The sequence below is a fragment of the Coregonus lavaretus genome (assembly GCF_964263955.1).
Source record: "Coregonus lavaretus genome assembly, chromosome: 11".
Classification (NCBI taxonomy): Eukaryota; Metazoa; Chordata; class Actinopteri; order Salmoniformes; family Salmonidae; genus Coregonus; species Coregonus lavaretus.
This window is the reverse complement of record NC_139998.1, coordinates 39,395,867-39,414,522: the sequence shown is the minus strand read 5'-3', so window position 1 is coordinate 39,414,522 and position 18,656 is coordinate 39,395,867. Positions and strand designations below refer to the sequence as shown.

Genomic DNA, 18,656 nt, shown 5'->3' with positions numbered 1-18,656 from the left:
TGTTTTCCTGCACTGTTAATCTAATCCCCATATGAGAGGCCATTGCTTAATAATACGGTAATTACAGATTTAAGTCCTCCTGTCCCCATAATCTATTTATTAATCAAACGGGGTTTCACATAGAATTCATGCTCAGCCCATCAGATAAACAGCTGGGACGTTTACAGTTATCTTCTTCACTTCACTGAGAAGTTATGCAGTTAACTAAAAAAAGCCCAGAATAAAGACATCCTCAGAAAATACTATACATGAATGATGTACTAAAATGTAACTATCTATGACAATGAACAAAGGCAAAACGACAAGAAAACAGCTCTGACATCTCCCTGAGCGTCAAGCTTAAATTGCACATCATTATTTTCAAATGTGGACAGAATTGCCAACTCCAAAGCATGGTAAATAACATATCTCTTTCGATCCATATGGATGATGTGGCAATAGGCCAAACAAAGAACAAGATGTCTGAAAACACACTGTTCTGGTTATACTTCCTTATATGAATTGTTTTGTTGATTCTGATACAGTGACAACATGCTGTCAAGCTGTCACTGGCTCTGAAAGCAGCCTAGGGGTGGAAAGCGTTGTCAATGACCCCCATTCTAAATGACACGCATGGATGCCAGTCTGCAGTACTGCTGGGGGAAAGAGATGCTCAGTCAGGCATGAGGGCTGTTTGAACAACCACAACCAGTCACAGAAGTGGCAGAAGGAGAAAGGAAGGAAGGAAGGAAGGAAGGGAGGTAGGGGGGTGAAGGTGTGGGAGACGAGGTGAGATTGATGTCTCAATGTGTGGTTGAGTGAGAGAGTGCTGTGGCCTGGGCAGGTGTTTGCTGATGCCCTGATATATGTATCAGATAGCCAGGTAGGCAGCACTGATTCTATTGAGCTCCTTCACCAAGCCATGGTGTCGATGTCTCCACTGTGACAGAAAGCTGTAAGGGTGTTCTGAATGCCTAACACAACATGAGCCACAGATCAGACACACAGCCAGCCACGCCGTGTGGTCGGTCCACACTCTGACTTTGGTTACTCCCAAGCTTAGGGCAAGCTTGGTTTTCCATCTAAAATCCAGATTTCATAGAGATAGATATTCCCTCCAGTCAGTTCCTGGCTAACATCTAGTGTATAGAACATGCACGAGTCGCATCTTCAATGACCAAGAGATGTATTTATCCCTGAAAAACATGTTACCATACGATGACAGAATTATAACAAATTATTAAGGAATCAGAAGGGATGGCAGGGAGCACCAATCAATAGGAGCGACATCGTTATGAGTGCATGAAAATTTCTACATACATCAACCTCGTTCCCTCCAGTCCTCTTTCCTGAGCAGCTTGTTATCTCTATCCGCTGAGCAACCACCTCAGGCTAACAATCAATATTACAGCAGCATTGGTATTATTCAGTGAATGTAGGTCTACATCTCCAGCTATGTACGGAGCAGCATATGTTTGGCTCTACGTTCGCTTTGATCTTGGTAGTATGAATAATACCAGCCTCATATCCCAGTTGTGTCCAAACAATACCCTGTTATTTCTTCTTTTACTTAAAACTTTTCTTCTGTCGAAGCTACAGTGTAGGCTTTAGAGAGATGTTAGTTACATTTTAGTCCTGGCTTGGTGTTTGGTGTTGGGGTTTGTCAGGGTTAATTGTAGTAACCCCAAAGAGAAAGCAGGGGTCATGTGTAATCATGCCAGCAGATGGACATGCCAGCTCTGAGCTTTGGGGCATGCACATGGGTGAATGACTGGCACCTAACACATTACCACAAAACACCCTGCTCTTCTTATTCCCTCTCAGCTGAAAATGTGTTCCTTTCATGTTGGTAGAGCCAGAAACGCAATAATATATATATATTTTTTTCTTTTCTTTTTTTTTTTCACCTTTATTTAACCAGGTAAGCCAGTTGAGAACAAGTTCTCAATTACAACTGCGACCTGGCCAAGATAAAGCAAAGCAGTGCGATAAAAACAACAACACAGAGTTACATATGGGGTAAACAAAACATAAAGTAAAAAATACAAACAGAAAATATATATACAGTGTGTGCGAATGTAGAAAGTTATGGAGGTAAGACAATAAATAGGCCATAGTGCAAAATAGTTACAATTTCGTATTAACACTGGAATGATAGATGTGCAAAAGATGATGTGCAAATAGAGATACTGGGGTGCAAATTAGCAAAATAAATAACAATATGGGGATGAGGTAGTTGGGTGGGCTAATTTCAGAATGGCTGTGTACAGGTGCAGTGATCGGTAAGCTGCTCTGACAACTGACGCTTAAAGTTAGTGAGGGAGATAAGAGTCTCCAGCTTCAGACATTTTTGCAGTTCGTTCCAGTCATTGGCAGCAGAGAACTGGAAGGAATGGCGGCCAAAGGAGGTGTTGGCTTTGGGGATGACCAGTGAGATATACCTGCTGGAGCGCAGACTACGGGTGGGTGTTGCTATGGTGACCAGTGAGCTAAGGTAAGACGGGGATTTGCCTAGCAGTGATTTATAGATGACCTGGAGCCAGTGGGTTTGGCGACAAATATGTAGTGAGGGCCAGCCAACAAGAGTGCACAGGTCACAATGGTGGGTAGTATATGGGGCTTTGGTGACAAAACGGATGGCACTGTGATAGACTACATCCAATTTGCTGAGTAGAGTGTTGGAGGCTATTTTGTAAATGACATCGCCGAAGTCAAGGATCGGTAGGATAGTCAGTTTTACAAGGGCATGTTTGGCAGCATGAGTGAAGGAGGCTTTGTTGCGAAATAGGAAGCCGATTCTAGATCTAACCTTTGATTGGAGATGCTTAATGTGAGTCTGGAAGGAGAGTTTACAGTCTAACCAGACACCTAGGTATTTGTAGTTGTCCACATACTCTAGGTCAGACCCGCCGAGAGTAGCGATTCTAGTCGGGTGGGCGGGTGCAAGCAGCGTTCGGTTGAAGAGCATGCATTTAGTTTTACTAGTGTTTAAGAGCAGTTGGAGGCTACGGAAGGAGTGTTGTATGGCGTTGAAGCTCGTTTGGAGGTTTGTTAACACAGTGTCCAATGAAGGGCCAGATGTATACCAAATGGTGTTGTCCGCATAATGTATTTTCATGAAGAATATATATATATATATATATATATTGCTTCATGGTGGGAACCACACATGCGGAAATCATCCGTTTACCTACTCTGCGTCTCACAAAGACACGGCGGTTGGAACCAGAAATCTCATATTTGGACTCGTCAGACCAAAGACAGATTTCCTCCGGTCTAATGTCCACTGCTCGTGTTTCTTGGCCCACGCAAGTCTCTTCTTCTTATTGATGTCCTTTAGTAGTGGTTTATTTGCAGCAATTCGATCATGAAGGCCTGATTCACACAGTCTCCTCTGAACAGTTGATGTTGAGATGTGTCGGTTACTTGAACTCTGTGAAGCATTTATTTGGGCTGCAATCTGAGGTGCAGTTAACTCTAATGAATTTATCCTCTGCAGCAGAGGTAACTCTGGGTCTTCCTTTCCTGTGGCGGTCCTCATGAGAGCCAGTTTCATCATAGCGCTTGATGGTTCAAATCCAGGCTCTGTCGTAGCCGGCCGCGACCGGGAGACCCATGGGGCGGCGCACAATTGGCCCAGCATCGTCCAGGGTAGGGGAGGGAATGGCCGGCAGGGATGTAGCTCAGTTGGTAGAGCATGACGTTTGCAACGCCAGGGTTGTGGGTTCGTTTCCCACGGGGGGCCAGTATGAAAAATAAAACAATTATGTATGGATAAGAGCATCTGCTAAATGACTAAAATGTAAAATGTTAAAGTAATGATGGACTGTTGTTTCTCTTTGTTTATTTGAGCTTTTCTTGCCATAATATGGACTTGGTCTTTTACCAAATAGGGCTATATTCTGTATACCAACCCTACCTTGTCACAACAACTGATTGGCTCAAACGCAAATAGAAGGAAATAAATTCCACAAATTAACATTAAACAAGGCACACCTGTTAATTGAAATGCATTCCAGGTGACTACCTCATGAAGCTGGTTGAGAGAATGCCAACAATGTGCAAAGCTGTCATCAAGGCCAAGCTGTCATCAAAGCTGTCATCAGGTGGCTACTTTGAACAATCTCAAATATAACATAGGTTTATATTTGTTTAACACTTTTTTGGTTACTACATCATTCCATATGTGTTATTTCATAGTTTTGATGTCTTCACTACATGTAGAAAATAGAAGAAATTAAGAAAAACCCTGGAATGAGTAGGTGTGTCCAAACTTTTGACTGGTGTATATATATAGTTCAGAAATGCACAATTTCATGTTATTGCACAAGAGATAATGACAAAAGTATTTTGTAATACTCTGACTTAGTCTGTGAATGTTCTGCCTTTTACAGATTAAGGATGAGTAGCCTGCGTGCTGCCATTTCCATGACTGATCAAACTAATCAGAACGGGCCTATGAAAGGAATTACAGGATTTAGCTATTACAGTTTAGGCTGTTATAAAGTAACACCTCATCACAGAGCCACCACTGACTCCAGTGATGAATACATGGCAATTCAGACATGAAGCGATGCACACCTAATTATTTCAGGATTTTAATTAAGAGGCCGATCATTAGAGATTCCACTCCCACGACTAATCACAGTGGACATTTTGGCTTCGCAGTCCCATCCAGGCATCCAGGCAGCAGCTGCACATTAAAATGGACATGAAATGAATGGGGATTGTGCTGCTGCCCTTTCCATTCCTAATGCTGTTTCCCTTTTTCTAACCTTTTGTTGTACCCCGTTTTAGCCAGGATGAAGTGAAGTACCGACAGAGAGGAGCGGAGCAGAGCTCCCACTCACCTGCTCTCTAATTGGCTGTGCCATCATTTGGATGTATAGGCAGAGTTTGGCTAATGGACGCCACCTGCACAGTCATTATTTCAGAATTAACAAACGTACAGCTAAGCCTGATCCTGGGTGTTGTCCGTTGGAGACTAAAGGCATGCTGGAATGTAGGCAAAGTATGCCATCATCATGTTCCAAGATTACTTTCCCTTAATTTGGTGAGAAAATGTTGTTTTTTCAAGGGACGCTAAAGCATGAAGGCATGAAAACTGACATGATTGTGTTGTTTTGTGTCTTGCCTGATCTGATGTGTTCTTAATAATACCATTGGAAAGAAACGGCGGTCAGCTAGCGTTCTGCGGTGAGCGAGCGTTGCGCCTTTTTCTTTCCAATGACGTTTACACATTTTTAGGTTGCACCTCGACTCACGTTGCTTGATCACCCTCTACTTCTTTCCATTCTTAATAATACCACTCATGTATCTGTCCCACTGTTTTAAAAATAGATGATCTCTTCACAATGACTAACACAGACATGTCCTGGCTGTTCATAAAGGTATTTCTATAGAGCCCATGCAGGATTAAAGAAAGGTCACCAGTAGAAAGGGGATCGATGACCCTCCCAGCCCCTGGCAAAGCAGCTTTGTGGCCACATAGAAAATGTTTGTTGACACTGGTGAATGTGCCTTTGTGCTGGTGCTGAAAATAATATTTTATCATATCATCATCCTTGGAGCAGCTACAACAGATGTGCCATTTAGCAATCCCCTACCATGATACCCTTTACAGGCCTTGTGAGTGGTTGGGCTGTGTGAGCAGTGTCTCTAGCCCGGCTCCCTTGGCTAAAAGACACAGACTAAAATAAGGTAATATTTTATTTCTCAAAGCGCTATAAAACACCAGAAAAGAGTGCCAGACCATTGCGAGCCATCCATCTTATCAGGACTGTCTTCAACCCCCAGCAGCAAGACAGATAGACACTCAATGGAAAGCCATCAGAAGCAGAGATATAAAAATGATCTCGTCTTTTATGAATGCAATATATAAGACAGAGTTAGTGTTGCCATCAAACATCCACATAGAGAGAATCTCCAATGGGAAATGATTTATTGCACAGTACAGGGCCATAACTAACAAATGTATGATTCAAATAAACATTTGATCATGCAAGAATCTATCAAATAGGCATTATGTGAGATATTCATATTATACTGACGGGTAAAATATGTGTTGCTGCAGGTTATAGAGGTTATGCGAAAGCATGTAAAGAATAAGTCATTCAGAAATACTGTAAATAAAACACTACTTCCACAATGGGATAACACCTACAGTATTTGAGTATACATACTGTACATATATGTATATATATATATATATATATATATATATATATATATATATATATATATATATATATATATATATATATATATATATATATACACAGCACCAGTCAAAAGTTTGGACACACCTACTCATTCCAGGGTTTTTCTTTTTTTTGGACTATTTTCTACATTGTAGAATAATAGTGAAGACATCAAAACTATGAAATAACACATATGGAACCATGTAGTAACCAAAAAAGTGTTAAACAAATCAACATATATTTTATATTTGAGATTCTTAAAAGTAGCCACCCTTTGCCTTGATGACAGCTTTGCACACTCTTGGCATTCTCTCAACCAGCTTCACCTGGAATGCTTTTCCAACAGTCTTGAAGGAGTTCCCACATATGCTGAGCACTTGTTGGCTACTTTTCCTTCACTCTACGGTCCAACTCATCCCAAACCATCTCAATTAGGTTGAGGTCAGGTGATTGTGGAGGCCTTATTTGAGCTGTTCTTGCCATAATATGGACTTGGTCTTTTACCAAATAGGGCTATCTTCTGTATACCACCCATACCTTGTCACAACACAACTGATTGGCTCAAACGCATTAAGAAGGAAATAAATTCCACAAATTAACTTTAAACAAGGCATTCCAGGTGACTACCTCATGAAGCTGGTTGAGAGAATGCCAAGAGTGTACAAAGCTGTCATCAAGGCAAAGGGTGGCTATTTGAAGAATCTCAAATATAAAATATATTTTCATTTGTTTAACACTTTTTTGGTTACTACATTACTCCATATGTGTTATGTCATAGTTTTGATGTCTTCACTATTATTCTACAATGTAGAAAATAGTAAAATAAAGAAAATCCCTTGAATGAGTAGTTGTGTCCAAACTTTTGACTGGTAGTGTATGTATATATTTACGTAGTGTATCTGAGAGTTTGATGGTGAAAAAAGGTTGGGAAAATGATTGCAGAGTTTTTGGCTTACTTTTGGATGAGTGTTTTCCTTATTAAAGTGTGACCAACTGGGGATGGTTTTGGTTGCCAATAAGGTCCATTAGAAATCTGTCTGCACTCCAAAAATCCTTATTGAAATGGGCAAACCTAGTAGGGAATAACATTTTGGACTTTGGAGTTCTACTTTTCTTTTTAAACTTTGATTCAGCACTCAATATTCTGTAATTCATCCAACCCACAACAATCCATGATAAAATGAGTATGCAGAAAGTTGATGTAAAATATTTTCCCTATCGATCACATGGCCAGCAATGAAGAAAAAAACACTTGTCCATTCAAGGTCCTGTGGGTGCCACCAACCCTGCTCGTGCTTTAGTAATAACACATATACTGTATAATACCATATTCAACATCATCTACTCTATAACCCTACTGTTTTTTATTCATAAGATAAAGAATGTCATCCCAAAACGTTTAGGACATTTTATCCTTCCCCTAACTCTAAATTGCTACTGCTACTCCTTATTACACCAGGTCTCAGGGACGGCTAACTCTGGAAATTCCTTTAGTCTCTAATGAGTTAGGTAAATCAGCTTTTAGTTTTCTTACACCTTATTTGTGGAACAATCTTCAAAATGTTCTTAAATTTGATGTTCTGGGCGTTTTCTGAAATTTCTGTAATTCAGGGCTCATCTGTAAAATAGTCCTTGGTCTCAGTATGACTCCCTGATAAAATAAAGGTTAAATAAATACAATTAAAATTACCTGCAGTCTCTCTATCGGTGTGCATATGTGTGCGTGTGTGTGCCTGTTAATGGGTGTGTGTGTGTGTGTGTGTGTGTGTGTGTGTGTGGGTGGGTGGGTGGGTGGGTGGGTGCATGTGTGTGTGTGTGTGTCTCAGCTCAGTAAAGCAGCTCATTTGCTAGGCTCGGCTTGGTGAGGGGAGGACAGTGCGATTGGCAGGTCTCCGCTGGTCTCCTCTGCACCCAGCCAGCACCAGGGCTCCTGATAAGGCCTGCCTGCTTCCTCAGAGCTGCCTTATCCACACAGGTAATTTGCCACTCTGTGATTACACTTACAGGACTGGGGAACAGGGAGACACACGCACACACACACATGCACATATGTGCACGCATGCACGCACACTTACGGGTACGCACGCACACGCGCATACACACATGTTCCCTTTTCACCCTGTGCTGAGCACCAAAAAAAGCTGACAGCAATTACCACAGAACACAAGCAGCAGCACACAGTGGCATGGTTGCTGGTGGTTAAGATACACAAGAAGCTGCTGTTGCTGTTGCGCTTTCAGTATCACTCTTACTTTTGCTATGTTTAGTCCAAGCTGCTGGAGAGAAAACGATGCACACAGAAGCAGTCAGTGAAACAACAAGGTTCAGCAGCGCTAGATCAGAGGCTTCATGCTGTAACACAATGGGTCCATACTTGTGAATATTAGAAAAAGTTTAAGTTTAACCTGGACCTCCATCTCAAAATGCACATCGGCCAATTACAATCGTAGACGTAGTTGCATGTGATAGAACGCTACATTGTAGCTGCCCACTGGGCACAGACGTCAATTCAACGTCTATTCCACGTTGGTTCAACATAATTTATTTGAAATTATGTGAAAACAAGTGTGTGCCCCATCAGATAACCTAGCACATGTTAGCCCTATGCTAACCTCACCAGCTGACAGTGATTATTTCACAAATTCCGCATCAGCCTATCAAAGATCTTAGACTTTATATCCACCAACCAATGGCATTTCTTAAAATAGGTCAACTTGACCCCCAGAGGGATATTTTAAACCTCCAAATTCAAGAATTACTTGGTCTGTCTCAAGTGTAGAGTGCCAATATTGCATGATCATGCGTATTTGTGTACATGTGTGTCTTTAGTTGCAGTTTTTTATGTTTATTTTATATAGGTCTGTAATGTCTATGTTAATGCTTTAAATGTACAGTACCAGTCAAAAGTTTGGACACACCTACTCATTCAAGGGTTTTTCTTTATTTTTTTACTATTTTTTACATTGTAGAATAATAGTGAAGAAATCAAAACTATGAAATAACACATATGGAATCATGTAGTAACCAAAAAAGTGTTTTATATTTGATTCTTAAAAGTAGCCACCCTTTGTCTTGATGACAGCTTTGCACACTCTTGGCATTCTCTCAACCAGCTTCACCAGGAATGCTTTTCCAACAGTCTGGAAGGAGTTCCCACATATGCTGAGCACTTGTTGGCTGCTTTTCCTTCATTCTGCCGTCCGACTCATCCCAAACCATCTAAATTGGGTTGAGGTCGGGGGATTGTGGAGGTCAGGTCATCTGATGCAGCACCATCACTCTCCTTCTTGGTAAAATAGCCCTTTCACACCCTGGAGGTGTGTTGGGTCATTGTCCTGTTGAAAAACAAATGATAGTCCCACTAAGCCCAAACCAGATGGGATGGCGTATCGCTGCAGAATGCTGTGGTAGCCATGCTGGTTAAGTGTGCCTTGAATTCTAAATAAATCACAGACAGTGTCACCAGCAAAGCACCCCCACACCATAACACCACCTCCTCCATGCTTTATGGTGGGAACTACACATGCAGAGATCATCCGTTCGCCCACCCCGCGTCTCACAAAGACACAGCGGTTTGAACCAGAAATCTCCAATTTGGACTCCAGACCAAAGGACACATTTCCACCGGTCTGATGTCCATTGCTCGTGTTTCTTGGCCAAAGCAGGTCTCTTCTTCTTATTGGTGTCCTTTAGTACTCTGAAGAGTTGATGTTGAGATGTGTATGTGACTTGAACTCTGTGAAGCATTTATTTGGGCTGCAATTGCTGAGGCTGGTAACTCTAATGAACTTATCCTCTGCAGCAGAGGTAACTCTGGGTCTTCCATTCCTGTGGCAGTCCTCATGAGAGCCAATTTCATCAGTGCGCTTGATGGTTTTTGCAACTGCACTTGAAGAAACTTTCAAAGTTCTTGAAATGTTCCGTATTGACTGACCTTCATGTCTTAAAGTAATGATGGACTGTCGTTTCTCTTTGCTCTGTATAAGAAAAAAACTGTTCACTGCTGGACCTCAAAGCTCAATTTAAATAATGCATATTTGATGAAGTGGATGATTATAATAATGCAAATAAAATATTGTACATGTAAGTGTAGCCTACACGTCTATGTAATATGCACTGAGTGTACAAATCATTAAGAACACCTTACTAATATTGAGTTGCACAGGGATGCTGGCCCATGTTGACGCCAATGCTTCCCACAGTTGTGTCAAGTTGGCTGGATGTCCTTTGGGTGGTGGACCATTCTTGATACATACAGGAAACGGTTGAGCGTGAAAAACCCAGCAGCGTTTCAGTTCTCGACACAAACCGGTGCGCCTGGCACCTACTACCATAGCCCGTTCAAAGGCACTTCAATATTTTGTCTTGCCCAATCACATTCACACACACAATCCATGTCTCAATTGTCTCAAGGCTTAAAAATCCTTCTTTATACTGTCTTCTCCCCTTCATCTACACTGATTGAAGTGGATTTAACAAGTGACATCCATAATGGATTATAGCTTTCACCTAGATTCACCTGGTCAGTCTATGCCATGGAAAGAGCAGTTTTTGTTTTGTACACTCAGTTTATGTAGGCCTAATAAACTTGATTATTGTGTGCTTGTCTACAAGGCTGAAGAAATATGCAGCTCCTCATTAAATGTAGGCTATTCTTATTATTCATTTTCAATGTTTTAGCGCACCTGGGATTCGAACTTGCCGCAAACGGCAAAAATTACCAGGAGCCATGCTCACTACACTATGAGCTATTGGTACAGTTGAAATTGTGGTGTGTTTTAGTAACTTTGATTATCAGAAGGTTCCTTCGACTTTGACTTCTGTTAAGGTTGATCTCATGGAAAAGTGTTTGATTGTATATCGAGCACAACATTTGTAATTGGCTGATGCAGAACTTGTTACCGGATATAATCACTGTCAGCTGTTGAGGTTAGCATAGAGCTAACATGTGCCAGGTTATCTGATGGGATCAGCTACAATGTAGTGCTCTATCACGTGCCAGCAAATCAATTATTTTAATTGGTTGATGCACATTTTGAGAAGGAGAAACAGTTTAAAAGTCAACTTTTTCTCATGTTCGCAAGTTTGGCCCCAATGTGTCTGAGGCCTGTAACAACAACTCATTTACAATGGCAAAACAATTCAGGTCAGTTTTGCCTTCGAGAAGATTAAGTAACTGTATGACTTCTGCGGCATGATTACAACAAATTACTGCATCTTATGTGAATCTCCCAGCACATGTATGTGCCAAATGTATCCTGGGACCCATACCCTATCCTGAGGCCAATTATCTCAATTTAAATTACACAAAAATCACTCATCCTTATTTCCAGTGAATAGGGATCTGACTGCTCAATGCCTAAATGATTCAGTCGTAACACATCCACAAAAGCAGCCACCTCCATTTCAAACTGACAGGCATGACTCTGATGCACTCTGATCTGGAACGAAAAGACATCCCTCTGCCTGTCTAGTTTTAATCAACAAATGTGGTCCCAGGAGAGAGCATGGCACTGTGAGGACCAACAGACCAGCACACACCATTAAAGACAGACGCAGGGTGTGTCCAAAATGGCAACCTATACCCTATATAGTGCACACTACTTTTGACCAGGGCCCATAGGGTGTCGTTTCAGACACAACCCCAGAAGGACATCCGCATGCCTCAGCCCTTCTGTGTTTGGTGTGTTTGTCATTGTGCCGACATTCCACAGGGGATGGGAGAGTAAATCATTTAAGAAAAAGGGAGATAAACTCTGTTTCTCTTATCCATTGAATTATGTTTTGTTAGTCTTTTGTTAGGCTCTACGCCACAAAAAAAGAAAATGAATCAATGTCTTTGTTCCCAATTGGTCGCACGGAAATTGCACTCATTTATAACCGGTTTCATCTTCTTTTCATGAGATTATTCTCTTTGTTCAAGGTGTGCTGTCTAGTGCTTATCACTGAGCCTTTGTTGAACAGTTTTAGTAATTACAGATTAAATACTTTAAGCAGACTCTGAAAGGGTCTGAAATATGTGTGCTTTATCCTTCTAAAAGTCTGTACTCTTCAGACGACACAGCTAAAATATGGCTATGAATAACAATGATAATGGTATCAAAAGGAATATCCATATCAATAAGGACACACATGAAAATGACCATCTCTAGAGTCTATAATGCATCTGTGTTTTAAAAGCAACCACTTGTTTGTAACTTTCCATGCCCTCTTATCTTACAGCTACTTTAGAACTCTTATCATCAATTGCTGCTCTGCTGTCCATGCTATTGTTACTCTGGCATAACATATTCAAGTGTGTATTTGGTAACTATTAGACAAGCAACCCTGAAAAGAAGATGGGCCTCCTCAGAGGAGCTGCCCTGCTTCCATAGCTTAAAATACCACATTTAAACCACAACCATACAGCTGCTCTCCTTTTGTTCCCCACGCTGAGCTGAGCCATGATAAAGCCTGCTCTCTGCTCTGCGTCAGTGCCTGGCTGAGGCTCTCTGCTATTTAGGGGAAGCACTCTGATTCCTGGGCTGGAGAGGAGAGGCTGGAGGGGATGCAACTCTACGATGGCCATCTCAACGCTAGACTGAATTTTATGTCTTCTACTGGGAGGGAGGAAAGTAGCCCAAACAACCAGAAGATTCAGGTCATAAACACACTGATTGCTGGTATATTTCTGGACAGACAAGACACTCTGGACTAGAGGATCACTCGGCCTGGACCGCTCCATTTTACACACTTTTATGTCACATCCATTAAATCAAAATCAATGACGCAGGGACTATAGTGTTGTTTGTCTCTTCCAATGTTTTTCTTCAAGTTAATTGTTGTTTGGCTTCTAATGGAGGTAGATGGGAATCCATTTGGAAACAATGAAGGTGGGTTGCACACTTAGAATATATCAGGTCTTTATGAACGGTTACTATAGGTGCACAAGTCCATAAAAGAAGATGATAGGTGTAAACAAACTTACAGCTCGAAGAGTTGCAGATTCTGGAAGAGTTGCCATGATAATGTGGTCAGAGGGTTCTTCGATAAGTTTCTGTAAAAGAGAGGGAGAGAGAGAAAACACATGATAAATGTATTAGTGCTGGACTGTGTGGTCGAGTGATGAAGAAAACAGCATCTGAGAAAAGACAAAGCACAAATAAAATAAACTGAAAAATCATCAGGGAATAAGTGGTGCTGGAGGGAACTGAGCAGCCCTGACAATCCAATAAAGACAGACTTGGTCATTTTCAAGACAACAAATTAAATAGAGACAGCGAGGACCTGAGGCCTTCAAATCCAATTCAAAGAAGGTGGCTGAAAAGCAGATAAGGCATGTAATCACCAGAGCACCGCTCTAAAATGTTAAACCCTGAAATGGAAGTATTCTTGCAGAGGGAGAGGGAGTGGCCCACCAAAGGATCTGTTTGTATTCTGCAGTGGGAGAGGGAGTGGCCCACCAAAGGATATGTTTGTATTCTGCAGAGGGAGAGGGAGTGGCCCACCAAAGGATCTGTTTGTATTCTGCAGAGGAAGAGGGAGTGGCCCACCAAAGGATCTGTTTGTATTCTGCAGTGGGAGAGGGAGTGGCCCACCAAAGGATCTGTTTGTATTCTGCAGAGGGAGAGAGAGTGGCCCACCAAAGGATCTGTTTGTATTCTGCAGTGGGAGAGGGAGTGGCCCACCAAAAGATCTGTTTGTATTCTGCAGTGGGAGAGGGAGTGGCCCACCAAAGGATCTGTTTGTATTCTGCAGAGGGAGAGTGAGTGGCCCACCAAAGGATCTGTTTGTATTCTGTAGAGGGAGCTTCAGTTGATAATCATGTATTTTTATATTTAGATTTTTGTCATTTAACAGATGCTCTTAGCCACAGCGACTTACAATTCGAAAAGGTGTGAACTTACAGAAGTGAAAAATGGTAGGCTACAGCGTGACATCGAGGTTGTGCTCAAGCACAACGCAATAATGTGAAAATATTGCACCATCAAACTAACACAGTGGGAAGCACACTACGGAGCAGTCACCCAAGCCCACTCCAACCCTTCTCTGTGAAGAGACAGTGATCACCGGGGGCTGAATCACTAACAGCGGAGCATAACGAACAGCCCCTCATTATCAATATTAATTGAATACTTCAGATACTTAATACCCTAACACTGCCTTGGTTAGATCCTAGCAGGCCTGCCTGACAGATAATCAATGCATTCCACTGCATTCTTACCACTCATCTGGCCCTGGGGACCAGGGGACTGCTGCCTTGCTGCCTGTCTGTCACTGACCTGTCCCCTCTGCTGCTCTGCTCGGCAGCACCATGGACAGTGAGGGACTACAACACATACACCTCTCAGTAGCCTCTCTTTACAGGACCATTGACAGCGCAATACCTCTGAGACAACTCTGACCTTCCCTCAGTATACAGAACTATGGGCAGCAGGAGTATCTCTCAGTGCTGTCCATAGTCCATATTGCTGTATAATATACAGTGCATACTCCTCCTTACCTGCTCCTCTCTACTACAGGACCATGGACAGCACCCATTTTCATACACAGCCCTTTGCCTGCTCTTACTTCAGCACCATAGCATAGGCAGTTCACGCTCGTTTCACAAATAGAGATGAAATCATCCTACTTTACACTAAATCCTACCCTATCTGGGACCTGGCGGTAGGTAGAATAAGCTCAGTATCCCTCATTACGAGTAAGAAGCCGGCCTCAATTGGTCAGGCACAGGAGGCTCTTCAGCAGCCACTGTGACTAATTCAGCTTCAGTCAAATTCCCCAGCTGAGGGCTGGCTGCCTGTGTCCCACACTACAGCCCAATTCCCATCACACATACACCCCTTCTCCTTGCAGTGTGCAGTCATTCACTCCCTTTCAAGGATTTAATATCATTGGGTTGGGGTAGACGGAGTCTGTACCATTTTCTTTTTACCTCAATCATTGAGGGAGAGTGAATGAGCGCGCACTTTTAGGAGAAGGGGGAAAATTGCAAGTAAAGCAGACCATTCTATACCATTACTATATATTTTATGGCATACTTGATCCATGGGTAGCCTATGTTGTTTATGTGCTTTATGGTTTGGTGTAACAGGAAAAAGGTCTGTCCACAGTCAGAATACCACACAATCTTTCCTTCCATTTCAGAGAGACATTCCCATGCTGCTAAAAGTGCCTCCTTGGCTAGTCCTTCAGCTGGTGGTTGGGTGAATAGGGATGCCGATAGGCTAACATTACTAAACAATGCTATGCTGCTGCACATGCCTGTTTCCATGGCAAAGCAAAAGCTGGCTCTTGCTAAAAGTTTCCTCTCAATTTCCTTTGGCACGTGGGGACAAAGAGCAGAACCCTGCACAGCGCTGTGTGGTGCACTGTCTTCTTTAGCAGAGGGAGGACCTGGGACCACCAGGGCGTCTGACCCGGCATTACAGGAGCCGCGTCGAGCCAAGTCTCCAGAGACAATAGTAACTAATCCCCTAGCTGCAGGAGTCAGGACGACTGCAGCACCAAGATGCCAGGAGGACTCAGGATGCTGTTAGCTTCGTCCATAACACATTCCTGTGCACCCCTGGCCCCTGGCATTCTAATCACCTCATTAAATTGATAATGAGATTATTAAAGCTGCATCCACAGGGACTAGCAGGGGCTGAGTATTTTTTTCCTACATGTTATTATTCTTGGCACACAAAGGAGGAGTTCATCTGGACACTGTGTATTAAGACAGGGTTTCCCAAACTCGGTCCTGGGGCCTCCCCTGGGTGCATGTTTTGGTTTTTGCCCTAGCACTACAAAGCTGATTTAAATAATCAAAACTTGATGATGAGTTGGTTATTTGAATCAGCTGTGCAGTGCTAGGGCAAAAACCAAAACATGCACCCAGGGGAGGCCCCAGGACCGAGTTTGGGAAACCCTTTATTAAGAGACCAGTGGTGGCAAAATAACATGTAGCCAGACCCAGCCCAGCCGGCAAAAATATTCTGTCTGTCTGTCTGTCAAATCTCACCGTCCCCCTGAGGACGGCAAAACGCTAATGAGAAATGGGAATTCTACACAGACTGCCCTGAGAAATACAATTATAGAATTAGATACAAATGAAGAGTTTAATTCCAAAACGCTATATATCCATTGTGCGAAATGTTGGTACATTTGCTTTTATTGTTTAAAGAAATGATGGTCCCGCTTTAAATGACATGCAGCTTATAAACACTACATAAATGTGTTACAAATAATCTATAACCATATGCCATGCATTAGAAAGGGTTCATAAATGTGGCATAATTGTGTGACCTAACCACCAATGTCAAATGTGAAATAACCCACTATGTAAAATATGACATAAACCTGTGCTTTATAAAGGGTGGCATAAGCACAGCTTAATAAAGGCTTTATACATCATATTTAATTGAGGCTTCACAAAGCATTTATAACCATGTCATGCATCTTGGTAGAGCATTGCAATGCCAGTGTGTTCAAATGTTCAACCATTTGTCCGCCAGCTCAGGGACAAGCTACACTATTCACAGCCCTGTGTAATGTTGCTGGACTTTTTGAAACTTCATGTATTTGTATTGTTTAAAAAATGTACTAATAAAAGGAAACGTATGGTATAAAGATGTCTTTAATGTTTATTTGTTTTAGCTGTTAGTGATAATTCCCTAAGTGTTAATACATTTGTGTTGACATCATTAAGACTTTATGAATGTGTTATGAATGAACAAAGGTGTCTGACTTTATAGTAAGTACAGCATCATATGATATAAGGCATGTATGTATGTGTTATAAATCACCAAAGCAGTCTGACTTTAAAGTAAGTACGGCGTCATGCAATATAGAGTCTTTATGGATGTATTATGAATGACCGAAGGTGTCTCACTTCAATCTAAGTATTACAGGACACTACATAAATAAATAGGTTATTAATGTTCTGCTGCTTTATGAAGGTTATTTCATGATCCACAGGTTACTGTAGGGTGTGAGGTATTTAAATGGGTTGATGGACCTGCAAAGCTTGTGTTTGTGTGTGTGTGTGTGTGTGTGTCAGAACCAAGATGATTTGGAGTAGCCCAACCTGAGACTACCGCACCAGGTATTCCTCTTCTGTTCCCATGCTGGAGACCAGGGCTTGATTACAACCTGTTACAATGGTGCCAACATTTTGTGGCTGATCTTTCAGCGGGGGAGTGGGGGAATGTGTCAAAGACCTGACTGGGCCCAGCACCGCGCGGTATGGCTTGTTTTTGTTGCGTGCTTGTTGTGTACTGAGGAACAGGCTATTGCTCACAAAGCACATATAAGACTGGGATATCAACCATTCAAAGTTGGCCTTAGTGGGAGTGACCATAGAATTCTATGGGAGTGACCTTATTCAGTAAAGTACAGTATTTGCCACCAGGCTATGTCCTTTGCTAACAAATACATTCCCCCTGGTAATTACTAGTTAACACAGTCACAAAACAATGGCTAAACCCAGCCCATTTCCACAATATATTTTCTTAAAATGTGATTTTAAACCTTACCCTAACTAACGAAGGCCAGGTTTGATGCTTTGGTCCACCAGACCTCCCTCACATTTTGGCGGAAATGTCCGGGAACGGGATTAGGTGTAATGTGACTAACATTACTTAACTTTAGAGCGTATGCCATCTTTCAACATGTCACCCTTTATAAAGCACATGTTTATATCATATTCGACATAGTGGATTAGTCACACAGTTATGCCACATTTATGATCCCTTTATAAAGCATGACATACGGATATAGATACTTTAACTCATTTATGTAGTGTTTATGAAGGCATTATGAATGCTTTAAGAAGCCTTTATAAGCTGAACGTCATTTAAAGCGGGACCGAAATGGTGAAAGAGATTGGTGTGTTTTTTTCACTATGTAATCATGGCATGGGGTTGTTCGTAGACAGACATGTATTTGTTTAAAATCATTTTTTTTGCAAAATGCGATACACTGACTATACAAAACATTAAGAACACCTGCTCTTTCCATGACATAGACTGACCGGGTAAATCCAGTTGAAAGCTATGATCCCTTATTGATGTCACTTGTTAAATCCACTTCAATCAGTGAGATGAAGGGGAGGAGACATGGATTGTGTACGTGTGCAGAGGGTGAATGGGCAAGACAAAAAATGGAAGTGTCTTTGAACGGGGTATGGCAGTAGGTGCCAGGCACACCGGTTTTTGTCAAGAACTGCTACGCTGCTTTCACCCTCAACAGTTTCCCGTGTGTATCAACAATGGTCCACCACCCAAAGTACATCCAGCCAACATTGTGTGGGAAGCATTGGAGTCAACATGGGCCAGCATCCCTCTGGAACGCTTTTGACACCTTGTAGAGTCCATGCCCCAACAAACTGAGGCTATTCTGAAGGCAGAAGGGGGGGTGCAACTCAATATTAGGTGTTCTTAATGTTTTGAATACTCAGTGTATATCCACATCACTCTCAGAGAAATAAGTAGTACTGCTAAGTTTTACACAATCAAA

General features: G+C 42.0%; 1 protein-coding gene across 6 annotated transcripts in view; it reads right to left on the bottom strand.

Moving 5' to 3' along the window:
• Positions 1-18,656, bottom strand: part of LOC311137143 (NT-3 growth factor receptor-like) — a 294,494-nt gene that overhangs the window by 147,568 nt on the left and 128,270 nt on the right. For all 6 annotated transcript variants that reach the window (XM_084171493.1, XM_084171490.1, XM_084171491.1 and 3 more), the window contains exon 4: positions 13,147-13,215. In XM_084171493.1, coding sequence (XP_084027619.1) covers positions 13,147-13,215 — 69 coding nt within the window. The remainder of the gene's footprint in view (positions 1-13,146; positions 13,216-18,656) is intronic.